Here is a 20,257-nt window from a genome sequence, read left to right as displayed (position 1 = left end):
GATTATTAGTAAGCTAAGACCTACACACCACTGACCCCACACCCACTCAGTAATCATCTTTACTTCAGAAGCTCTGCCCCCATGATGTCAGATGACTGACACGAGGATTAAGGAAGCCTGGCCACAGCTTTAAAGCGAATAGAGACAGCCCTCTCCCTCAAACCTACATTCTTTTAACAATTATGGATGAATATTATAACAACTGCAAAACTGAATATAGTCATCGCAACTTCATAATATGAACTACGGCTCATTCAGTTCAGTCAGAAAGACCTAATCCTCATCTAATCATCGGTTTCATTCTCACCACTACAGACTATTGGCTCATTGTATTGTTATGTAAAGAGATGACAGTTCTACAAAAGCACAATAGGGTGAAGTGACCACAGTGGAACCTGCTGCTGCCTTGAAGTCTCAGTTCAGTTATGATGTTCAGAAGTTAAGACGTAATGTGGGTTCCACTGGGTTTAGGTGAGGATAATATGGGCGTTTTGTTGACTTAGAACCACTTTTGTCTCTTGGTTGAGGTGAACGGGCACATTTAGGTTCAAATATGTGGCTTAAACCCATTAAGCTCAGTCTTTACATCGGAACGCTCAGTTTAAAATAAATAAATAATTGATCTTTTACGCGTCAAAGTAAAAATGTGAACGATAAAAAACAAACAAAAACAATCCACCTGGTGACGTCACCTACTTACCTGTTGTATCCCCTCGCGCTGCCTTTTCCGGAGGGCGGGGCTCGAGAGGGTTTGCAGACGCTCGCGCAGCAACGGCACAGGCTGCCGGTCGCCAAAACCTAGAGTGTAACACGGCGCTCGAGCTCCGACCAGCCGGCCACCGCGCGCGCGCTGCACCGCCTTTATTTGCCGAGTTTAATCTGCGTCTCCGGGTTTATTTTTCACTGGACAAATAATTCGCTTTGGTCATTTTAAACTGAGGACTTCTGGAGATTTGTTGCGACCAGTGGGACGCGCAGGGCGACACCGGGGCACAGATCAGACCGAGTGTTCAGTTTATTATATTCCAGGACATTGGACATTATTCCTACCAGCACTTTGGATTACTTTGACTCTCAGTTTATGTTTGGAGGATCGTGCATTGATCTAAAACCGTTTCCGGACTTTCACCCTGTCGCCTTTATTTAGTGAATAATCCACGCTTCGCATTTACGCGGATCGAATGTATGCACAAAGGTACACGCACTGATATGCGCGCTTTGTGCAGTCTGTATGCGCGACTGGAAAAGGAGTAATATTATAAAGTGAGATATCTGAAGAAACGGCTGTTGCGTTTAGTCAAATGAAATGTCGAACACATTTCACAATATGGGACTGAAGCCTGCGGGTTGTTGAAGTGGACTGAAGTGTGAAGCTGCTTTCAGGATGCCTCACAGCTGATCAAGAAGTCTCGGACTTTGACTTTAAAATCGAGATCAGACTGAGCAGGACTTCTCCCCTGTACCAGGACGGGGCCCCGAATAATGAGGTCTACAGCGGACGCGATGCTGATCCTGCTCTCGGTGTGCTGTTTGCTCTCTGGAGCCGCCAGGGCAGCGACTCTGGGCGGGCTGGGAGGTGAGTAACCTGAGGTGGAGGACACAACATAAAGGCGTGACAGTTGTAGATCCTGAGCAAATGTGAAGGCTTTGAAAGGCCATTCTTCTTCTCCATCTGCACTTATTCTGATGCTCGATACGCTGTGTTGTCACTTTGTCACTGTAGGAGTAAATTCAGTTCAGCTTGGAATCATCTCTCCTCATACGCTTTATGCACAGCCGGATTCTGTAAAGCTCTTAAGTAGCCTTTGTGTTACACTTCGACAGCATTTGAGTACAAAACAGCGCTTGATATAACATTTAACCTGCCGCGTACCTTCGCTTTACACTGCTGCTTTACGCGCTCAGGGCGCGGTGCCAAACGCCTGCCTTCTGCTTTTATTGTGGCTTGATAAATGATGATGCTGGCGAAGCAAGCAGGTGCCAGACTTGTTCTGCTCCTCGCCAACAAGTGCACAGACAGACTGGGCACAAACGCGTTTGAGCTCTTAGATTTAAAGGGATAGTTTGAGTCCTTCTGTATCTTGCTGGACGGATTTGGAGTGAATAGGGAATGTGCCTTTTTATTCCACCTCCTCCAGATAGGGAAAGGGTGAGGCGGCTCTTTAAAACTGAACTGACAATCCACATAAGATTGAGTGTTAATTTTGTGTCTCAGCCAACTCCACTGCTCGAGCTGCAAGGAGTTTCCGTCACAGACAGGACATGGAGCTGTTATGGGACTGAGGCTGCATGTTGAGTGAGAGATAGTGCTGAAGCAAGAGAGAGAGGAAGAGGGAGAGAGAGAGAGAGAGAGAGAGACAGTTTTGGATGGCAATAAGTCAGAGTGAATGGAAGAGGAGCCCAGCACTCTAACAAGCTCCCTCTTTGTGCTGTGACTGCTGGGGTCAGCTCCACAGACGCGGCCGCCTTCCTGTTTTCTGGAAAATGACAGACAGTTAAAATGGAAATCATAAAATGAGAGGAGGCCATAACAGCAACATCATAGGGGGCCTTTGAGGGGCTGGGCACAGACTGTATTGTCTGAGGCTGAGGAGATTGGATTGCGAGTGTCTGTGCGCTTATATGTGTTGATATCTCTCAGTGCCTCTTTTGAACTTATCGTCTTTGTTTACGAGGCAATTTGTGTGTGATGTAAATGTAGTCGCCCTGTCATTGACCCTCTAAACGCACGGCACAATTCTCCTCTTATGTTTTCCCTTCTCTCATTCCTTTTTCATTATTTTTGTTTGAAGATTTGCTCATGGAAGTCCTGCACCCCTGCTCTCTCTCTCTTCTCTCTTCTCCCTCTCTCTCTCCCATGTGATGCTGTTTACACTCTGGTGCAGCCAGGAGGAAAAGATTTAGAGCTTGCATCACTGTGTGTCCGTGTAGTCACCTGACTCATGTTCCCTTTGCTTCTCTGCCTCACTGCAGCTCTGCCGTCATGCCCATCAGCACTGATCGTTTTCTGTTCAGAATGGACCTACAGTGGTTCCATTCTGAGTGGATGCACTGTATGAGTTCTCTCCGTGTCGCCACAGTGTGGGACATTATGCAACTGGGGCATGCCAGTCCCACAGCAAATGCTGTTTGGATGAATGAATGCCAACAAACATAAATGACAGTGAAAGCCAAAGAGATAGAGGTTTATTCCAACATATTTATCAACAGCACAGTGTTTCGTGATCAAATTTGTCATTTTATTGCTACAGTCAAATCAAAGTTTAGCTGTTAACTTACCTGCTGTAGCACCTTAGGACTATTGTATGACATTTATTTCCTGAACAGAAAACCAGATTAGCTGGCACACTTAGAAGGGTGTGTGTGTGTGCGTGTGTGTGTACATGCGTGTGAGTGCAGCTGTGATCACTAAGAAAGGCTCTTATGTAATTTCACTGTAGTTGTTAAGAGCAACTGATCAGGTGATGTGTGTGTGTCTGTGTGTATGTGTGTGCGTGTGTGCGCTGACATTGGTTTGTATGAGCTGTATGTAACAGCCCAGTACTCCTACAGCTGAGAACTGAAGCCTGTACAATGTATCTTATATTGCAGTTCCTCTAATGGCCACTAGATGCTGGTTCCAAAACATAACGCTTTAAATTATAATATTAATGTTTACAGCAGCTTTCAGGGAATATTGACCTCAATCTGTCGTTACATGCCACAAAATAACACAAATTCTGTGTTTTTCCATTTTTGTCAGAATGGAAAAGCATCATACATGACATCATCATACCAAACTATTGAAAATAAATAGCTCCGTTTCTTTGCTGATATGGTTATGACATATATAGTGTGTGATCACAGTCCTTTCTTCAGTGGATCATCTATATGTTTACATAATACCTTTATTGCTTATGCTGCAATATGAATGGCTTCTCTCTTTGCCATCCGCTCTTTGATCGGAAAGCAATATCCACACGTGTTGTATTAAGTAACCGTTCATATCTCACTGCTGTTATAATGTTTTTATATCTATTGTCCTTGCAATATATGTTCATGATAATGTGCCCCAGTTCCCCTATTAAGTGGCTGAGGAAAAGTCATAAGACTGCTTGGTTAAATAAGCCTCTGTATAATGAACTGAACATCTGTGGAGCTCACTTGACAACAGAGCGTGGGTTTTTAATTTGAAGCAATCACAAACAGGCCTGGGCTGTATACTTGGCTCTAGTGCACTCGTAAACACTTCAGCATTTGCCTCATAATATTACAAACGTATTCTTAGAAAGCACAATACAGTTTGGAAGAGTAAAATTAAATTAGAATTATGTGGAAGTTTAGCTACCACATGACGTCCATAGGAATAAGAAAGGCCCCTCCCTCATTTTGGCTGCATTGGAGAGAGAGACAGCCATTCCCAGTCAGTTTGGTTGGGCCAGCAGCCATATTAATGCTCCTCACATGAATCTGATTAGGATGCCACCACAATGGAGGGCCGGCTGCCAGCAATGTAAAGACTCCATGGATCAGGGTCTCCTTCAGTCGACGTAAAGCCTCACTCTCTCTCTCTCTCTCTCTCTCTCTCTCTCTCTCTCTCTCTCTCTCTCTCACGTCTCTCTGCTTAACCCCCCCCCCCCCGACTGAAACATTCATACAGTTTTAATGAGGTAGAACTTTTGTTTTGCAATAGTGAAACTAGTACGAATGAACAACTGACAGGAAGTCAGGTCACGCCCTCTGGCTTCTTTCATGTGCCCTGAAAAGTAGTTCTGCACACTACACAGTATGGTACAGGACATTACATGGCCCAGTAGTCATGTATGTGCATGTAAATCAGACATGTTGTGAAACAGAGACTTTATACTTTTCTCAGAAAAAGCTTCCACAAATATAAATAAGACTGACGCAATGTGGTCAGAAATATCTTTGGGGTTGTCTGAGGTCATAATGTGAAGACTGCTCCTCAGCTCAGTGTTGATGCCATAGAGATGCCTGTGGATGAGCCTCAGAGGAGTGTAAGCGTCCTAAACTGTCTGTTGGTAGCTGAGAGAATACATGTGGACAGTAGATTAGTGTTTGGGCTGAGGCAGCATTGTTTTCTCCCACTGGGGGATAGGAAGTGGTTGTGCAAAAGACGAGAGCTTAGATTTTCTCTCTTCCCCCATATGGATTCCTCAGTCTTTCCTCCTTCTCAGCCCTGCGCCCCTCCTTCCCTCTCTTCCCCTCTCTTTGTTTGGCAGCACCCACCGTCGTCTCTCTTTCTCCTAAGTGTCGTTGATAGGGGCTGGTGAAGTTGAGTGGTACCGAGGGAATGCAGAAAGGCATCAGAAAGGCTTTTAGTGCTTCTTTTATTTTTGTCTGATAAGCTGTGCTCTCTGCCGGCTGCAGTTTGAGTGCATGCCAGAAGGATAAAGCCGTCTATCTTTATCTCTCTTTTTCCAACTCAGAAATATTTCAAGTGCTCTTAACAATTGTCACATAACACTCGACGTTGTCACTCTCTCAGTTCCACGCTGTTTTCTTTCTTTCTTCCTCCCTCATCCTTTCTGTTCCCGTTCATTCTGTCGTCCTTTGTGTTGTGTTACAAATTCCCCCCCCCCCCCCGTCTCTCTTTTTGCTCCGAGGCTGAATACAAATGTGATTGGCAGGTACCAGCAGCCTTTCCCGACAGGTTCATGAAAGCATTTGTCGTGAAATCATTTGACATTCATTCGAGACAAAATCAATACTTTGCAGACATGTTTGCTTTTCCAACACTGCCTGGAACTTCAGTGAATTCTTCTGCGCTGGCATTGGCACACAGGCAAGGACCATGAAGCTTGTAGAATGAGAGCAAGCGACCTCCACACTGCTGCAGCCAGAAACACAACAAAAACACACAAAATTCATCAAGAAAGGATTGGATAATTAGTATTTCCATGATTGAATTTGAACTGAAATAGTCCAATAGGAGAAGAAAGAGACAACTCCATCTTGTCAGTCTTTGCAAAGTCAGAAATCCCAGCTGTGGTTGCCACCTACAGTAAAATCCTTCGTCTCCTCCTTACATTCGTCAGCAAAATTCATTAACACTTGCAGAAAAGGCTTCTCATACGCTTTATATTCATGATGCGCTGCTTTCTGAAGCCTCCACATTGTTTCCAACTATGAGAACTACATGGGCAGTGCACACACATAAACATGGTTGTACATCAGTCAGCCCACACACACACACACTCCCGTGACTAGAGCTTGTCAGAGCAGAAAAGGTCAAACTGTATCGGATGTCAAAGGCCATACACTCTCTCACACACACACACACACACACACACACTGTCTCACAAAGCAGATTCTCTTTCTTACATTCCCAGGGCATTTTCGTGTTTGGGATTCTTTGGGGTTTTGGTTTTCTCTGTCTCTGCTGAGCCTCTCTGATTACTGTGAATAGTTTACACACCAGCCACTTAGAGGCCAAGGTTGGTGTTGGCTGATGTCGTAGGTGGGTCGGAGGAATTCTACTCCTCCATTCATTCCTCCTTTCCAGCCCGGTTCTCACTCCCTCGTTCATAAAAATCTGGTGAAATGTGCGACGTCATGCTGTGGACAAAGTTTCTGTCATCTTGAGCCTGTGGGAGCCAAATCCACAGGAATTCACCCTCGTCATCTCTTTTTCTTCTTCTTCTTCTTCTTCTTCTTCTTCTTCTTCTTCTTCTTCTTCTTCTTCTTCTTCTTCTTCTTCTTCTTCTTCTTCTTCTTCTTCTTCTTCTTCTTCTTCTTCTTCTTCTTCTTCTTCTTCTTCTTCTTCTTCTTCTTCTCCTCTGTTTTCTTGAAAGTCCTATCTGATGAGGGATGAGGGTCCTGAATGTAGAATGCTGTGCCCTGTGATGAAGCATAAACGAGTTAACTCTTTGGTGTCTGAGAGCATACAGGGTTGTTCAGTATTGCTCAATGTGTCGTCGTCAATCATATGAATCAGTATTGATCGTTCAGCAGCTTAAGGTGAAGTAAAGGAGAACAACAAAGGGTTGATGGACACAGGGCACATATTTGATATTTGAAGTCAGTCTGTCAATATTTTGATTGGCAAAAATGATGGCATATTCTCAAAGCTAATCAGCTGTTAAACAAGAATAAAGACCCAGAGAAGAGAGGGGGTGAGATGGAGAGGGGGGGAGAGAAAGGGGGAGGGGTGTGTGTGTGTGTGTGTGTGTGTGTGTAATTGATCAGTCTCATTCATGACAAAATAGACCAGACAGACAAGAGGGGATGGGATTCAAAGGTTATGACCAGGTCATAGGTCAAGCAGGGTCACCTTGAGGCATTGACAGTGCTTATTAACCTGTGAACATCTCTCTCTCTCTCTCTCTCTCTCTCTCTCTCTCTCTCTCTCTCTCTCTCTCTCTCTCTCTCTCTCTCTCTCTCTCTCTCTCCTCCACCCTCTCTCTCTCTCACACACACACACACACACACACACACACACACACACACACACACACACACACACACACACACACACAAGAACACGTCCTCTGAGAGTTTGTGGCTGTTTACCCAGACTGATCGGAAGAGTATAATAAGAAACTAATTGTCAATCAATGTGTCTGTGTTGGTGTCCTGTGTGTGTGTGTGTGTGTGTGTTGGTATAGATCTGAATGTAAAGCCATGCGTCATTCTGCCCCCGTTCATTGTGGCTACAGAATAAATTACATTTATACAATTAGTTATTTAAGAATATGGGTGTGTGAGTGGAGTGTGTGTTCTTTGTGTAAAACCTGTGTCAGCACAAAGGGAAGATTCAGGCGTGGGAGGAAGGAAGGATACACACACGTACACAAACACAGACAGACAGACTCTCTCTCTCTCTTTGTGAGTAGAATATTACAATTCCTCGGTCTCTTCCCCGCCGGACACACGCACACACACACACACACACACACACACACACACACACACACACACACACACACACACACACACACACACACACACACACACACACACACACACACACACACTTTATTTGACTCATATTTGGCCTATCTCACCCACTCGCTCCCACTGCAGGGACTAATGGGAGATAAACGCTGTGTTGTTGTTGTCTCAGTGTGTGGAAATAGGCGTTGCATTGTTTTAAGGGTTGACAGCTCATGTTGTAATAAAACTCCGTGTATCAGCGTTGTACCTGCAGTCACAAGCAGTCAGCTAATTCCACATTTGTGCCCTTTGGCGTTTCTTTTTCTTTCCTCTCAGTGACAGTGGGATGCTGTAATTGCCACTTTGTGCCGACTCTTGAGTTTGAGTGCTGAGAAAATGTCTTGTAAATGGGTAATATGTTAACGCAATGAATGTCAAGGTCAACATTCAGGGAAAAGGGGAAGGTTTGGAGGTAAAAACACAGAATAACAGGGACGGAACCATTTTTGAGTTTGAGTTTAGAGTTGACAAACCTTACAAATGTGTTGTTTTAAAAGCATTTTAAAGGCGTGCATGACCTTCACACATAAAATCCAATGCACCTTAATTCTGTAGTTTTCCAGTTCAGTGAATCTGATTGAACTGAATTGGCGGAAATTCCGTTTAAGCGCGACGACGCAATGTGTTTATTACATGCTGAAGTTTGTTTCTGTTATTGTCTGATTACGATCTGAGTTGTCTAAACGTTCTCTACCACTAAGTTGTACCGTACAGTGTTACTTGTGTGTAGTAATATCACAACACCTCTTATATGACTCCTAACACTCCTGCTGCTGTGAAGTCACTCATGTAAATGTCTCTGCCCATAGCTGTGGTTAAACAGCTGATTCCACTGAGCATGTTCTTTGACTAGTCAAATATAAGAGACAAACAGGTCCTACGTAAGCTTTCCAGCGTTCCACCTCTATTAGCGGAACCGGATAGTCAGGTTCAACTGCTTTGTTTGACAGTTTGCATGACAACTCGCTATTGGCTCAACCAGTTTGCACGTGTGATCACATACACACACGTGCACACACACATGAAGGCATGCATGCACACATACACATACACATACACGCACGCACACACACACACACAAACACACTGCAGGGTGTTTGATGATGTCATTCAAAGCAAGACACCCCTCCCGCTGTGATTCAGGTAACATGATGACTTGATACTCTGGTGTGGCACAGAAGCACGCACACACACACACACGCACGCACACACAGATGCATGCAAACACTGGCAGGAGAAGATGAGTAATGCTTCTTATAGATGAAAAGGACAGACTGATATTGTGTGTGTGTGTGTGTGTGTGTGTGTCTACAATGAACCCAGATTGTATGCTTGCTCTTTCTTTGTTGGCTCAGCAGATCAAACCACATGTCTGCTCTCTCTCTCACACCTTCTCCTCTTTCCTTGTGTGTGTGTGTTAATCCATATCCATTGGTTGGTATCTTAGTGGATGAAGTTAAGACCAACCAATGTGTACTTGTGTTCTGTAAACAGTGACTCATCATGCAAACTATAAGCTGACTCCTGTAATCATGTGATGAATTCATGAATACACCCTAAGTCAACTCGCTCACGACATTTCATGAGTCTAGTTTCACTTCTTCATAAATCAAACTTTAGCAGACACTTTATTTATATTACATATATTCAAAGCAGGATAAATGATAAATCAACTGAATGGGACCCCGAGGCCGCGATCCCCAGAGACTCTGTAAAGGTTTTACATATGTAAACAAAAGAGAAGATTCATGGATACATCTTTGAAAGTATTTCCATGACCGCAAGGGTGCTGTGTGTGTGTGTGTGTGTGTGTGTGTGTGTGTGTGTGTGTGTGTGTGTGTGTGTGTGTTTCTGCTGAGGAGGGTAGCCGGGAAAATTGTGTAGCAACATTAGGAAATTTAATGGCAGGAAACAGGCGGGTTCTAACACAAAGGAAAACCTGTCAGCAGGATTCCCTTCACACACACACACACACACACACAGAGGCTCACATACACATCTGTGCACTTTTACACATACGTCCCCACACATGCAGACACATAACATGATGAGAACACATACAGTTCGTCTTCCTGCCCCATTTTCAGTCTCTTAGCAGATTCTGTCCCTTTAAAAAGCCTCAAGTGTTGGATCCCCTGCATGCTCTCACCCGTTATGTCTTCAATCATGTATATGAATATGAGTGTGTGTGAGTGTGAACAAACCTCTCATTAAAGGCTTTCAGTTGCGCTCGCTCGCTCTCTCTCTCTCTCTCTCCCTCCCTCTCTCTCTCTCCCTCTCTCTCTCTCTCCCTCTCTCTCCCTCTCTCTTTCCCTGGCCACACCTCGTTCTCCAGCTTTTCTCTCTCCTTTATTGTGGTTTCTTTTAATTGGAGTCTGAGGTGGTAATTAGAGGGAGGAGGGGAGTCTAGGAGAGAAGGGAGGAGGGGGAGGAGAAGGAGGAGGAGATGTTTGTGATAAAGGAGCTTCTGAAGTACTACATTCTTGCACTTTTTCTTGAGCCCTTGCCTTCCATTTTGGTTTCCATTTTGTTTCGTCTACAGACATTAAATATCTTTATTTTTTGCAATTTGTTTTTATTGAAGCAAACATTGTACATGACATTGCGCAATTGCAAAATGAAATTTCAGCGGTAAAGTAAATGGTGTGTGTGTGTGTGTGTGTGTGTGTGTGTAGAGAGGCAGGGACGAAAAATGCTGAAGGTTGAGATTTTCTGGAGGGAGTAACCTGTTTTAAATGAGATACAGACTCCCCACACACACACACACACACACACACACACACACACACACACACACACACACACACACACACGCACACACCACACACACGCACACGTTTTCTCTGTAGCTCTGTAAGGATACATTAATGCTGATCCACATTATCATAATTGAGGTGTCTGCTGAGCCTGTATGTATGTTGAGTGTGTGTGTGTGTGTGTGTGTGTATGTACATGTGTGTGTTCGTGTCCAGGGGGAATACAGACAGAGAGGGTCTTTAGAGCCAGAGAAACACCATACTTTCATCTCTTATCTTAACATTACAATAGAAGACTCCCTGAAATGTGTGCGCGTGTGTGTGTGTGTGTGTGTGTGTGTGTCATGTAGGATAGCATGACTCTCCTCCTTGCTGCGTTCAAGTGGTGAAGCTGTAGTTTCCACGCCGAGCCTTTGTTTCTCACAGAGCTGTGTTACAGTGAGCACCGATCAAAGCTGCAGTTTGGTGTTGAATGAAGGTAACGGGATACAGCAATGAAGACGATTCACTTTATAAAGTGTAATCTACAGCCTAATCTACAGAAAGCTAGCGTTATGTTTGTGTCACGGCAAACAGGTCTGCCAGTCGGAGGGGTTTTACTTTTTACTTTTTGATTTGTTTGACTTTGTATTACACTCGTGAAAATAGTAGATCTCTCAAGGAACCAGAGGGGGACACATCTGTTTCGGGCTAAACTCATAGGAGGAAACACAACATTTCAGCCTCACATGTGCCTATTGTGTCTTTAACATCTGCTGGTAAGGGGAAATGAAACCCTTATTCCCACACGTGTGTCGCTCCAGTCAGTAATGTGTTAACACAGGTATCAGATCTGAAGGGTAGCAAATCAGATATAGGTGTAAAACTGATTAAACTCCATCAAAGTCTATCAGATCATTCTATTCCACATGCCAGCACCGTCACATGTCGCCGTGCTAATCAGTGATTAAAGTTTAGCAAGAAGTCCGCCTCTGAAGTTCAACGTCACACACTGTATTAAAAAAATGAAAGCACAGAACGGAACGACACAAATCCAATCCTGCATCCTAATTAAAGTTCTCCATCATGACGTCACGGCTCAGAACGCTCAGTCAGATCACAGCCGCCCGCATTAGACCGTCTCATCAGCCAAAGTGCTTTCTCTGCAGAGACCTTTTGTCCGCACGGGGCGGAAAGGAAATCAGATCCCATCGAGCAGATTAGATTAACTCACTGGACTAAATGATACGTTTCTATCGTGGATGATGTAAGAGAAGTCAATTTAAAGCGACGTCTGTAATGGTGTGTGACTGATCTGAGGTCTCCTTCACTCTGAGAACACTTGGATGTTCTCAGACGATGGTGTGCCGACACACTGACGTCAGCCCATGTCTCTTATTGATTGGTTAGCGGAGGAAAGTGGATCAAATTGAAGATATTGTACCGAATCATCTGAAGGACTCAACCCTCGTTTTGTTTGCTCGGCAGAATCCTGAGACATTGCGGCTCTGTGCTTGTAAATGGTCCAAGTTCAATGTTGGTTAATTGGAGGCCTTTGGCTGTTTAACTAATGGGACGTTGTCTGGATAAATGTCTGGTAATGGGAGGCTGTGTGTGTTTGTTTGTTCTGTTTGTGTTAATGCAGTGTAATTTAGGTCCATTAAAAGGGAATTCAATGAAAGGAATCAATGCAGTTAAGGGCAATAAGAGGCGACTCATCCCACTCCTGCATACGGCTTAGATCACACTCGCTCTCTGAGTTTGTACGTAGGTGTGCGTGTGTGTGCGTGTGTGTGTGTGTGTGTGTTTGTGTCTGTTTGTGAGAGCTTAAGGAGTGAATTTAGGGCATCGACATCTGCTAATAAGCTTGTATTGTTGGCATGGTTACCCTTGATAATATATTTTTGTAATGTGTGTGAGTGTGTGTTAATGACTTATGGAGTCGGCAGTTGGCTACTTTATTGTGGCTTTGCTGGCCAAAACACTGACAGTTCTGGGTCTGTCTATAATTCTATAATTCTAATCTGTCTCTCTCTCTCTCTCTCTCTCTCTATCTCTCTGTCTCTCTGTCTCTGTCTCTGTCTCTGTCTCTGTCTCTCTCTTCTGTCTCTGTCCCTCTCTTCTGTCTCTGTCTCTGTCTCTGTCTCTGTCTCTGTCTCTCTCTCTCTGTCTCTGTCTCTGTCTCTGTCTCTGTCTCTGTCTCTGTCTCTCTGTCTCTGTCTCTCTCTTCTGTCTCTGTCTCTGTCTCTCTCTTCTGTCTCTGTCCCTCTCTTCTGTCTCTGTCTCTGTCTCTGTCTCTGTCTCTGTCTCTGTCTCTGTCTCTGTCTCTCTCTCTCTTCTGTCTCTGTCCCTCTCTTCTGTCTCTGTCTCTGTCTCTCTCTCTCTCTGTCTCTGTCTCTGTCTCTGTCTCTGTCTCTGTCTCTCTTCTGTCTCTGTCTCTCTTCTGTCTCTGTCCCTCTCTTCTGTCTCTGTCTCTGTCTCTGTCTCTGTCTCTCTCTCTCTCTCTCTCTCTCTCTCTCTCTCTCTCTCTCTCTCTCTCTCTCTCTCTCTCTCTCTCTCTCTCTGTCTCTGTCTCTCTCTTCTGTTTCTGTCTCTGTCTCTCTCTTTCTCTCTCTCACACACACTGCTATTGGTCGTATTTGCAGTATATATAGAAAGGTTTATGAGAAAAGGAAGCGAGTATGTGTGTGTGATTTGTATTTCTGAGTACAGGAAGATGGTCTTGGTGGCCTCGATACACACACACACACACACACACTCACACACACACCTCACCAAACACACAACCGAGGTCAGATCTGTGTGCTTGGTAGCAGCGCTCAGTAACGATTATATTCCCCTCCTCCTCCTTACGCTTTATCTTAATCTTCATAAATGATTGACAGCGTTGCCCGGTAAGCCGCTTCCTACCTGTGCAAACACTCAACAACCAGCAGAGCCACGCACTTCAAACGGCTCATTACCTCACACAAACACACACACACACAGCAATAGTCTTTTACAATTTTAGTTTTACGAGGCAGAGTAAATTTGTGGGCGTGGAACCAAGTGAGTGATGTCAGGAGAGATTTGGCTTTAAGGCTCAACAGATTTATGTAGAAATATAAAATACACACTTAACAGCCTATAAATGGTGAACAGCTACATAACACCAACACCCAGGGATGTGTGTGTGTCGTTCCCGCCCTTTGTGCATTCATATGCACCAGCGTTTTACATTTTACATACAGGTGTGTGTGTCTCTCTTGTAAGGAAGTGGCTATTCTATCTGACACACACACACACACCTGTAATTGTTGTGATGACAGCTGAAGGTGAAGAGCAGGGCATGCAAAGTGTGGGGCCCATTTTATTTTAAAGGCACAGTTCATTTCATACACACTCTAACTGTCAACACACCAAGGTTATTCATTCTGATTGGCTTTACACAGGAAATGAACCCTAAAGTCAGAGTAGATGAAGAATAAACTACATTAGCAGAGTTAGATGATGTTACTGTAGAAAGTGACCTGGAGTTCAGCTCTGCTCTTTTTGGCTCACAGCTATGCTTTGTGAAGTTTGACCACTTTTTTAGTTTATTCTCTTTTGTCCTCTTGTTGATCTTCTTCTCTGACTTTGAGCCTCAGACGGACTGAGTGTGTGTTCTGGCTCACTCAGCTCCATGTGTTTGCATTATGAATACACACTGAGTTCAGGGGTGAGTGTGTTTTCAATCCTGACCTACATGTTATAGACTTTTGTATTCATGTTTGTGGTGTTGATATTTACAGTCATTGTTCATTTAGTTCATGTCTCTAATTTCGGCTTCTGCTTCTGCTTCTCTGTGAGTGTGTGTGTGTGTGAGCTGATGAGGCTTGTCACACGGCCCAGCCATTGTGAAGCAGTGTGTGCTGTTATATTATGTGGCCTTGCAGCTATCAACCACTGATAAAGCTGCGAATAACAGCCACCAGTAAGGGTGTGAAAATAACCTGTCTGCCAGCAACACACACACGTCTACACACACACACACACACACACACACACACACACACACATAGTGGCACCATTGTTATTGCTCTGAATGAAGGAAACATAGATCACATTTAATATATGAATAATCTAATCTGATCTAATCTAATGTATAAATATGAAATTGTACTGTAAATTATACAATATTCAATCACTGTTGCAGAATATGCCACACACACACACACACACACACACACACACACACACACACACACACACACACACTGCTCAGCATATTGAGGCTGAGGTGTAGCTCAAAGCTTTTACATGAACAAAGCCCCTGTTGTTAGGTCAAGCGTGCGCACACACACACACACACACACACACACACACACACACACACACACACACACACACACACACACACACACACACACACACACACAGAGTGAGAGGTCCCAGTATGTGCCAAGAATGAGCTAAGGGTCATTAATCTTGTCTCAGTGGGAGCCAACTGACCAACACACACACACACACACACACACTGACACGCACACTGACACACACGCAGATGAAGTTAATTTCTCTCTGTCTTGCGTTGTCCTTTTCATTTCTTTCTATTGTCCCTCCACATCATTCTAACTCTCCCTTTTCTATCTTCAACTTGTTTTCTTTGTATTCCTCTAATGTGCTTTGTCATCATCCGGTCTCTTTGCTCCTCCCTGCAGGTGTGTTCCCATGTCCAGGTGCGACCACATGCGCGCGTGTGTGTGTGTGTGTATAGAAAACAAGCCTAGGCAGGGTAGCATTGCTGTACAGTGGAACCACAGCTTTAGTTTTCTACCACGCATGTTTTGTATGAAGTCATATGAAGTATTTGTTCATCAGAGTGTGTGTGTCTGTCCATGTGTTCTCCTCAAACACACAACACAGCAGCCCCAAATGATGATTGTTTTATTATGAATAGAGGAAAGAGGAGGGGACAAGGAATATCTTTAAAGGGGAAGATGAAAGAAAAGGTTGAGCTGTGGAAAGAAAGAGAGAGTGAGAGGAAGATTTCTCATCCCTGGGTGAAAATGAATGTCGATGGGAAGAGAGGAGAAAGATGAGAGAGGAGGGCAGGAAGTTAAGATGAGCTGTCACGTCCTGTAGACCAATGGCTGCATGAAAGGAGAAGAGATGAAAAGAGGACTCTCTCTCTCTCCCTCTCCCTCTCTTGTGACCCTCTCTGTCTCTCCCTTTGGGTTTAATCAACCACACACTTGGTTCAGCCTGTGATGGGGTGGACTACATCATCAACAGGCATTAATCTGTGCAACAGGGCCTTATTAATTGAGTGGCCCACCCCTGCTGACTTACATGGTGGGTCAACCCGGCCCTGATGTGATGGGTGGCTGTGGGGGAAGTCTCAAAGTGTATGTGTGTGTGTGTGGGGTATTTTAAAAAAATACGATGTTTATATTTTGCTCTGAGAAAGATGAAAGTGAAGGAAGGAATAAAGGGAGGAGTAAATTGTATTTGTTGTGACATGATAGTAAATTAAAAGTGTGTATCTCCCATGCTTCCTATCTTCTCTTGTGTACTTCTTAGTGCAGATACTACACATTCTGTATTCTGCATGCCACACACACACACACACACACACACACACACACACATATGACTGTTCTCTGGCAGTGATCACATGATAGTTTATGTTCCAACGCTGTCTCCTGTGGAAGGATGTAATAAGATTCATCATTTAAATCCATTATTAAGTCCCTGCTTCTTCTTTAGATTCTTTCTGTCTGAGCCCAGCTGCAGTGTAGTGATCTGAAGCAGCCGGCTGTAATTTGGCTGTAGGAGGCGGCACGCTGTCGTCAACATAAATCACCTGCGTTGTGATGCTAGTGCTGCTGCTGCTGCTGTGCTGACTCATGGTTCTTTGCGCCTCACAAAACATTGCAGACTCTGGACCAATCAGTGACGGAGCAGGATGATGTGTGCCGCCACAGAGATGGTTTAATTAGATCTGCAGTATGCTAAACTGTGCAGCGACACGGTGGCCGCTGCAACCACGTGTTGGCCATTCCAACCAGCTGCTGCAAGAGGATATGCTCTAAAATCTGACCACGCTCCTACACTGGGTTCTGTTTAAAATGGCCATTGTCTGCGTGAAATGATCCCTATAATACTTCTGTAAACACACAATACCCCTCATACGTAAACACACAATACTTCTGTAAACACACAATACCCCTCATACGTAAACACACAATACCCCTCATACGTGTTGCTAAGCAGTAATTGGACCTAACATTGAGGTGTTTGGATGCAACTTTATGAAGTAAATCTGTTTAAATCCTCTGCCAAACATCTTTATACCTAGAGAAAAGAGGTGAAGTGCTCCTGCAGAATTGTTGCCTGCTGGCAGGAAACACATGGAGGATGTTGTGACTGTAAAAGTTGTATTCCAGGAAAAGACTCAGGTTAATGCAATTACCTAGTTTACACTCCAGCTGATCTACCACTGACTCGTCTCTCTCTCACTTGCTCTCTCTCGCTCTGGTTGTCTCTCTCTTGCTCTTCCTCATCTTGGCACCATAACAAGTTGGCAGATTGATGTGTGAGCCCCTGGTTGACCCAATTTCCGTTGAGGCACACACATTAATCAGTGCAGTTGCAGTGCAGGTCCTGTGGGTATGGTTGTGATTGTTGGGAGAGCATTAGAGGGCGGATCGTACCTGAGGATACAGGTTCTCTATCCACAACACAGCAGCCTGGATGCAGGTGCACTGTGTGTGTGTGTGTGTGTGTGTGTGTGTGTGCGTGTTTTTGAGTGTATGTGCATTAATCTCCTTCTTCTAGTGAATCGTATTTGTAAAAGTTCCTCTCTGTATCTGTGTGAACCTCATCACACCTCTGCATTCTCAGCAAAACTATTAGCTGCCATGAGAATGAGAAGGAGCTGCTGATCATTTCTACTGTCTGCTTCCACTGAGGTTGGGTTAGCAGATCATTTGGCAGACAATCGAATCAGCAAACGTCAATTAAATTCTGTGTTTATCTCCCTTTGTTGGATCTTTGCTCTTTTTTAACAGTTTATTCATTCATGTGTTGTTGTTGCTAGACGTGCACACACACAACGTGACCCTTGTGCTTTGTAACACTTGTAGCCCACTCACTTCCACTGGAACATCTGTGCTTCATGGCTTTACTCTTTCACACTGCAGATCTCATTTGTTTCTTTATTTGTATTTGCCTCCTCGCATGAAAAGGAAGATGGAGTTTATAAAGAACAAAATAATACACGTACAAACACATACACACACTTTGTAGAAGCCACACTTAAGCTTTCCTTGCACTGCATGAAACTCTGCGTCTCCATTGTATTGGTGAGGGAAGGAAGGAAACACCCCTCCTCCTCCCCCCTTTACTTCCTCTCATCGCCCAGAGTGACGATGACATTACAGAGAAACCTAGAGCTGTGGGAAGTGACCTTTGGACCTGCTGGACCTCTGCACATGAATACACACACACACCGACACACATTGACACTCCAACACATACAGTGGAAGGAAAAAGAGATACAGTAGTGAATGTAGAGATGTCAGGGTGCTGGAGTGGGAATCTCATCTGGAATATTCTATCCATGTCAGCAATTTGTCCCTGTGTGTGTGTGTGTGTGTATGTGTGAGAGAGAGAGAGAGAGAGAGAAAGGAAACCCCGCTGACATTAATAGGAGACGAAGTTATTCACCTGTGCTGTGTGTAGCCGAGTGTCTTGGCGTGTTGCTGCGTCTACATGATAAATACAGTCTGAGCAAAGAGGTGCATGATAAATGTGCTGTGTTATCTCCAACATCTTCATCTACCATCCATCTTCCTCTCTTTCCTTTTGCTTCTGTATTACTCTGGAATAGAGTGTTCTATACTTTCCTCTGCAGCAGTTTGGGTCCCTGAATCCCAGGAACATTAAATAGCAATTGCTATTTGGTTTTATTAAACTGGATTTCTGGTTATGGCTGTAATTTAGTGTTGGCTCTGTCTTTTACAACCTGTTTGTGTGTGGAAGAATCTTTTATTAGTGTCTTTAATTTTCTTGACATCTCCTCCGTTTGGTACCGGCTCAGAATGGAGACCTTTTGGTTGTTTTGTTGTTTTTGAATTTAGTTTTCATTGAATAGAATAGTTTCACTGCAAACTTTCCAAATGAAGTGGAGTATGCTGAGGAAGAGATGGGCTTGAAGCAATCATAACAGGGCCTGGGTGTGGGGGGAAGGGGCGGAGCTTATGGGTATCTCAGTCCTTAGTGGCCTTACTTGGCCTGGAGGAAAGAAAACCCACCATCCAGCTATCACCATCCAAGTGTGTGTGTGTGTGTGTGTACCGGTTTGCCTCCATCTATCTGAATGTCTCTCTTCCTCGCTCAACAACCATTATTTTCTAAATGTCAAACCTTCATATGTATCTTGACCCCGCCGAGCGCTGTGGGATTCATTTAAGTTTATATATTCTGTATGTGAATGTGTGTGTGTGTGTGTGTGTGTGTGTGTGTGGGGGTATATGCATGCATTAATGATAAGCTGCCAATTACGTTTTCACATCAGCTTTTCACACAAAGACACTGAGATGTTGCAGGGTTCTGCTCCGAAACGATGACGATGTAGAGTAGAATGGAAACGAGAGTCCGTGTTTGTGTGTGTGTGTGTGTGTGTGTGTGTGTGTGCAGTGGTGAATAATGAAGCTCTGCACCTACATGAAGGGGTGCACGGTATTGATTTGTGGTCTGTCGTTAATCATGTGATGGAGAGGGAGAGAGAGAGAGAGAGAGAGGGAGGTTTGGTGAGCTGTGACTTCCCCTGTGTCAGGCTGGAGGCCATGTCAGGTCCACATCTCATCCTGATGAGTGACAGGTGTGGAGGGTGGGAAAAACTGACAAAGTGGGACTAAAAATGAGGAGAGTGCGTTATCAATTATTATTAATAACCCTGTGTGTGTGTGTTTGTGTGTGTGTGCAGTATTCCTTCCAGCTGACATTGCTGTGAATCAGCACCAAACCAGCCAGGTGGAAATAATGCTCATCCATTATTTAACATGGTCTGACTGTCCATGTGTGTAAAGAGGGAGAGAGAGGGAGGGAGAGAGGGGGAAAGAGGGGGAGAGAGAGAGAGAGACAGACAGACAGAGAGAGAGAGAGAGAGGTACAGTAAGGTACAGTTTGTGCTTCAAAGCCTATAAGCTTTTTTCATTACATTTAAAAATGGATTTGGCTTGCAAATGCTGTGTGTCTGTGTGTATGTGTGTGTGCGTTCGTGCGTATGTGTTTGTTCTTTTCTCACCTGTTGGAGATTACCTTGTCTTGACCATGCATGGTTTAAGAGATTACTCAGTACTGTCACAAACAACACACAATGTTCCTTGGCTGGAACACACACACACACACACACACACGCACGCACACGCGCACACAGACACACAGTAAGATTGTAATCATGTGAGGTCCCTTTGTTTTCTGCAGCACTTACAGTATATCACTATCTTTGGGTGTTGTGGGGGTTCTAGTAGGCAGGGAGTGCCATCATGTGATTGGTTGGCTGCAGCTGAGGGTCGGACCAATACGTGACACGATTGGCCGATTCCAGGGTAGAATACTGA

The 20,257-nt window shown here is 44.4% G+C and overlaps 1 protein-coding gene across 1 annotated transcript in view; it reads left to right on the top strand.

Moving 5' to 3' along the window:
* The first annotated feature begins 777 nt into the window (after positions 1-777).
* The window catches only part of sema4f (sema domain, immunoglobulin domain (Ig), transmembrane domain (TM) and short cytoplasmic domain, (semaphorin) 4F), a 39,012-nt gene continuing 19,532 nt past the window's right edge, over positions 778-20,257 (top strand). Inside the window, exon 1 of the mRNA XM_076170818.1 lies at positions 778-1,576. Within this exon, the coding sequence (XP_076026933.1) occupies positions 1,483-1,576 (94 nt within the window). The 5' untranslated portion in view covers positions 778-1,482. The remainder of the gene's footprint in view (positions 1,577-20,257) is intronic.

This window comes from Genypterus blacodes, unplaced genomic scaffold, assembly GCF_046128005.1.
Source record: "Genypterus blacodes isolate CSIRO-AG114 ecotype Tasmania unplaced genomic scaffold, CSIRO-AGI_Gbla_v1 ptg000232l_1, whole genome shotgun sequence".
Lineage (NCBI taxonomy): Eukaryota > Metazoa > Chordata > Actinopteri > Ophidiiformes > Ophidiidae > Genypterus > Genypterus blacodes.
The sequence above is the reverse complement of the archived record's forward strand: the minus strand, read 5'-3'. Positions and strand labels throughout refer to the sequence as shown.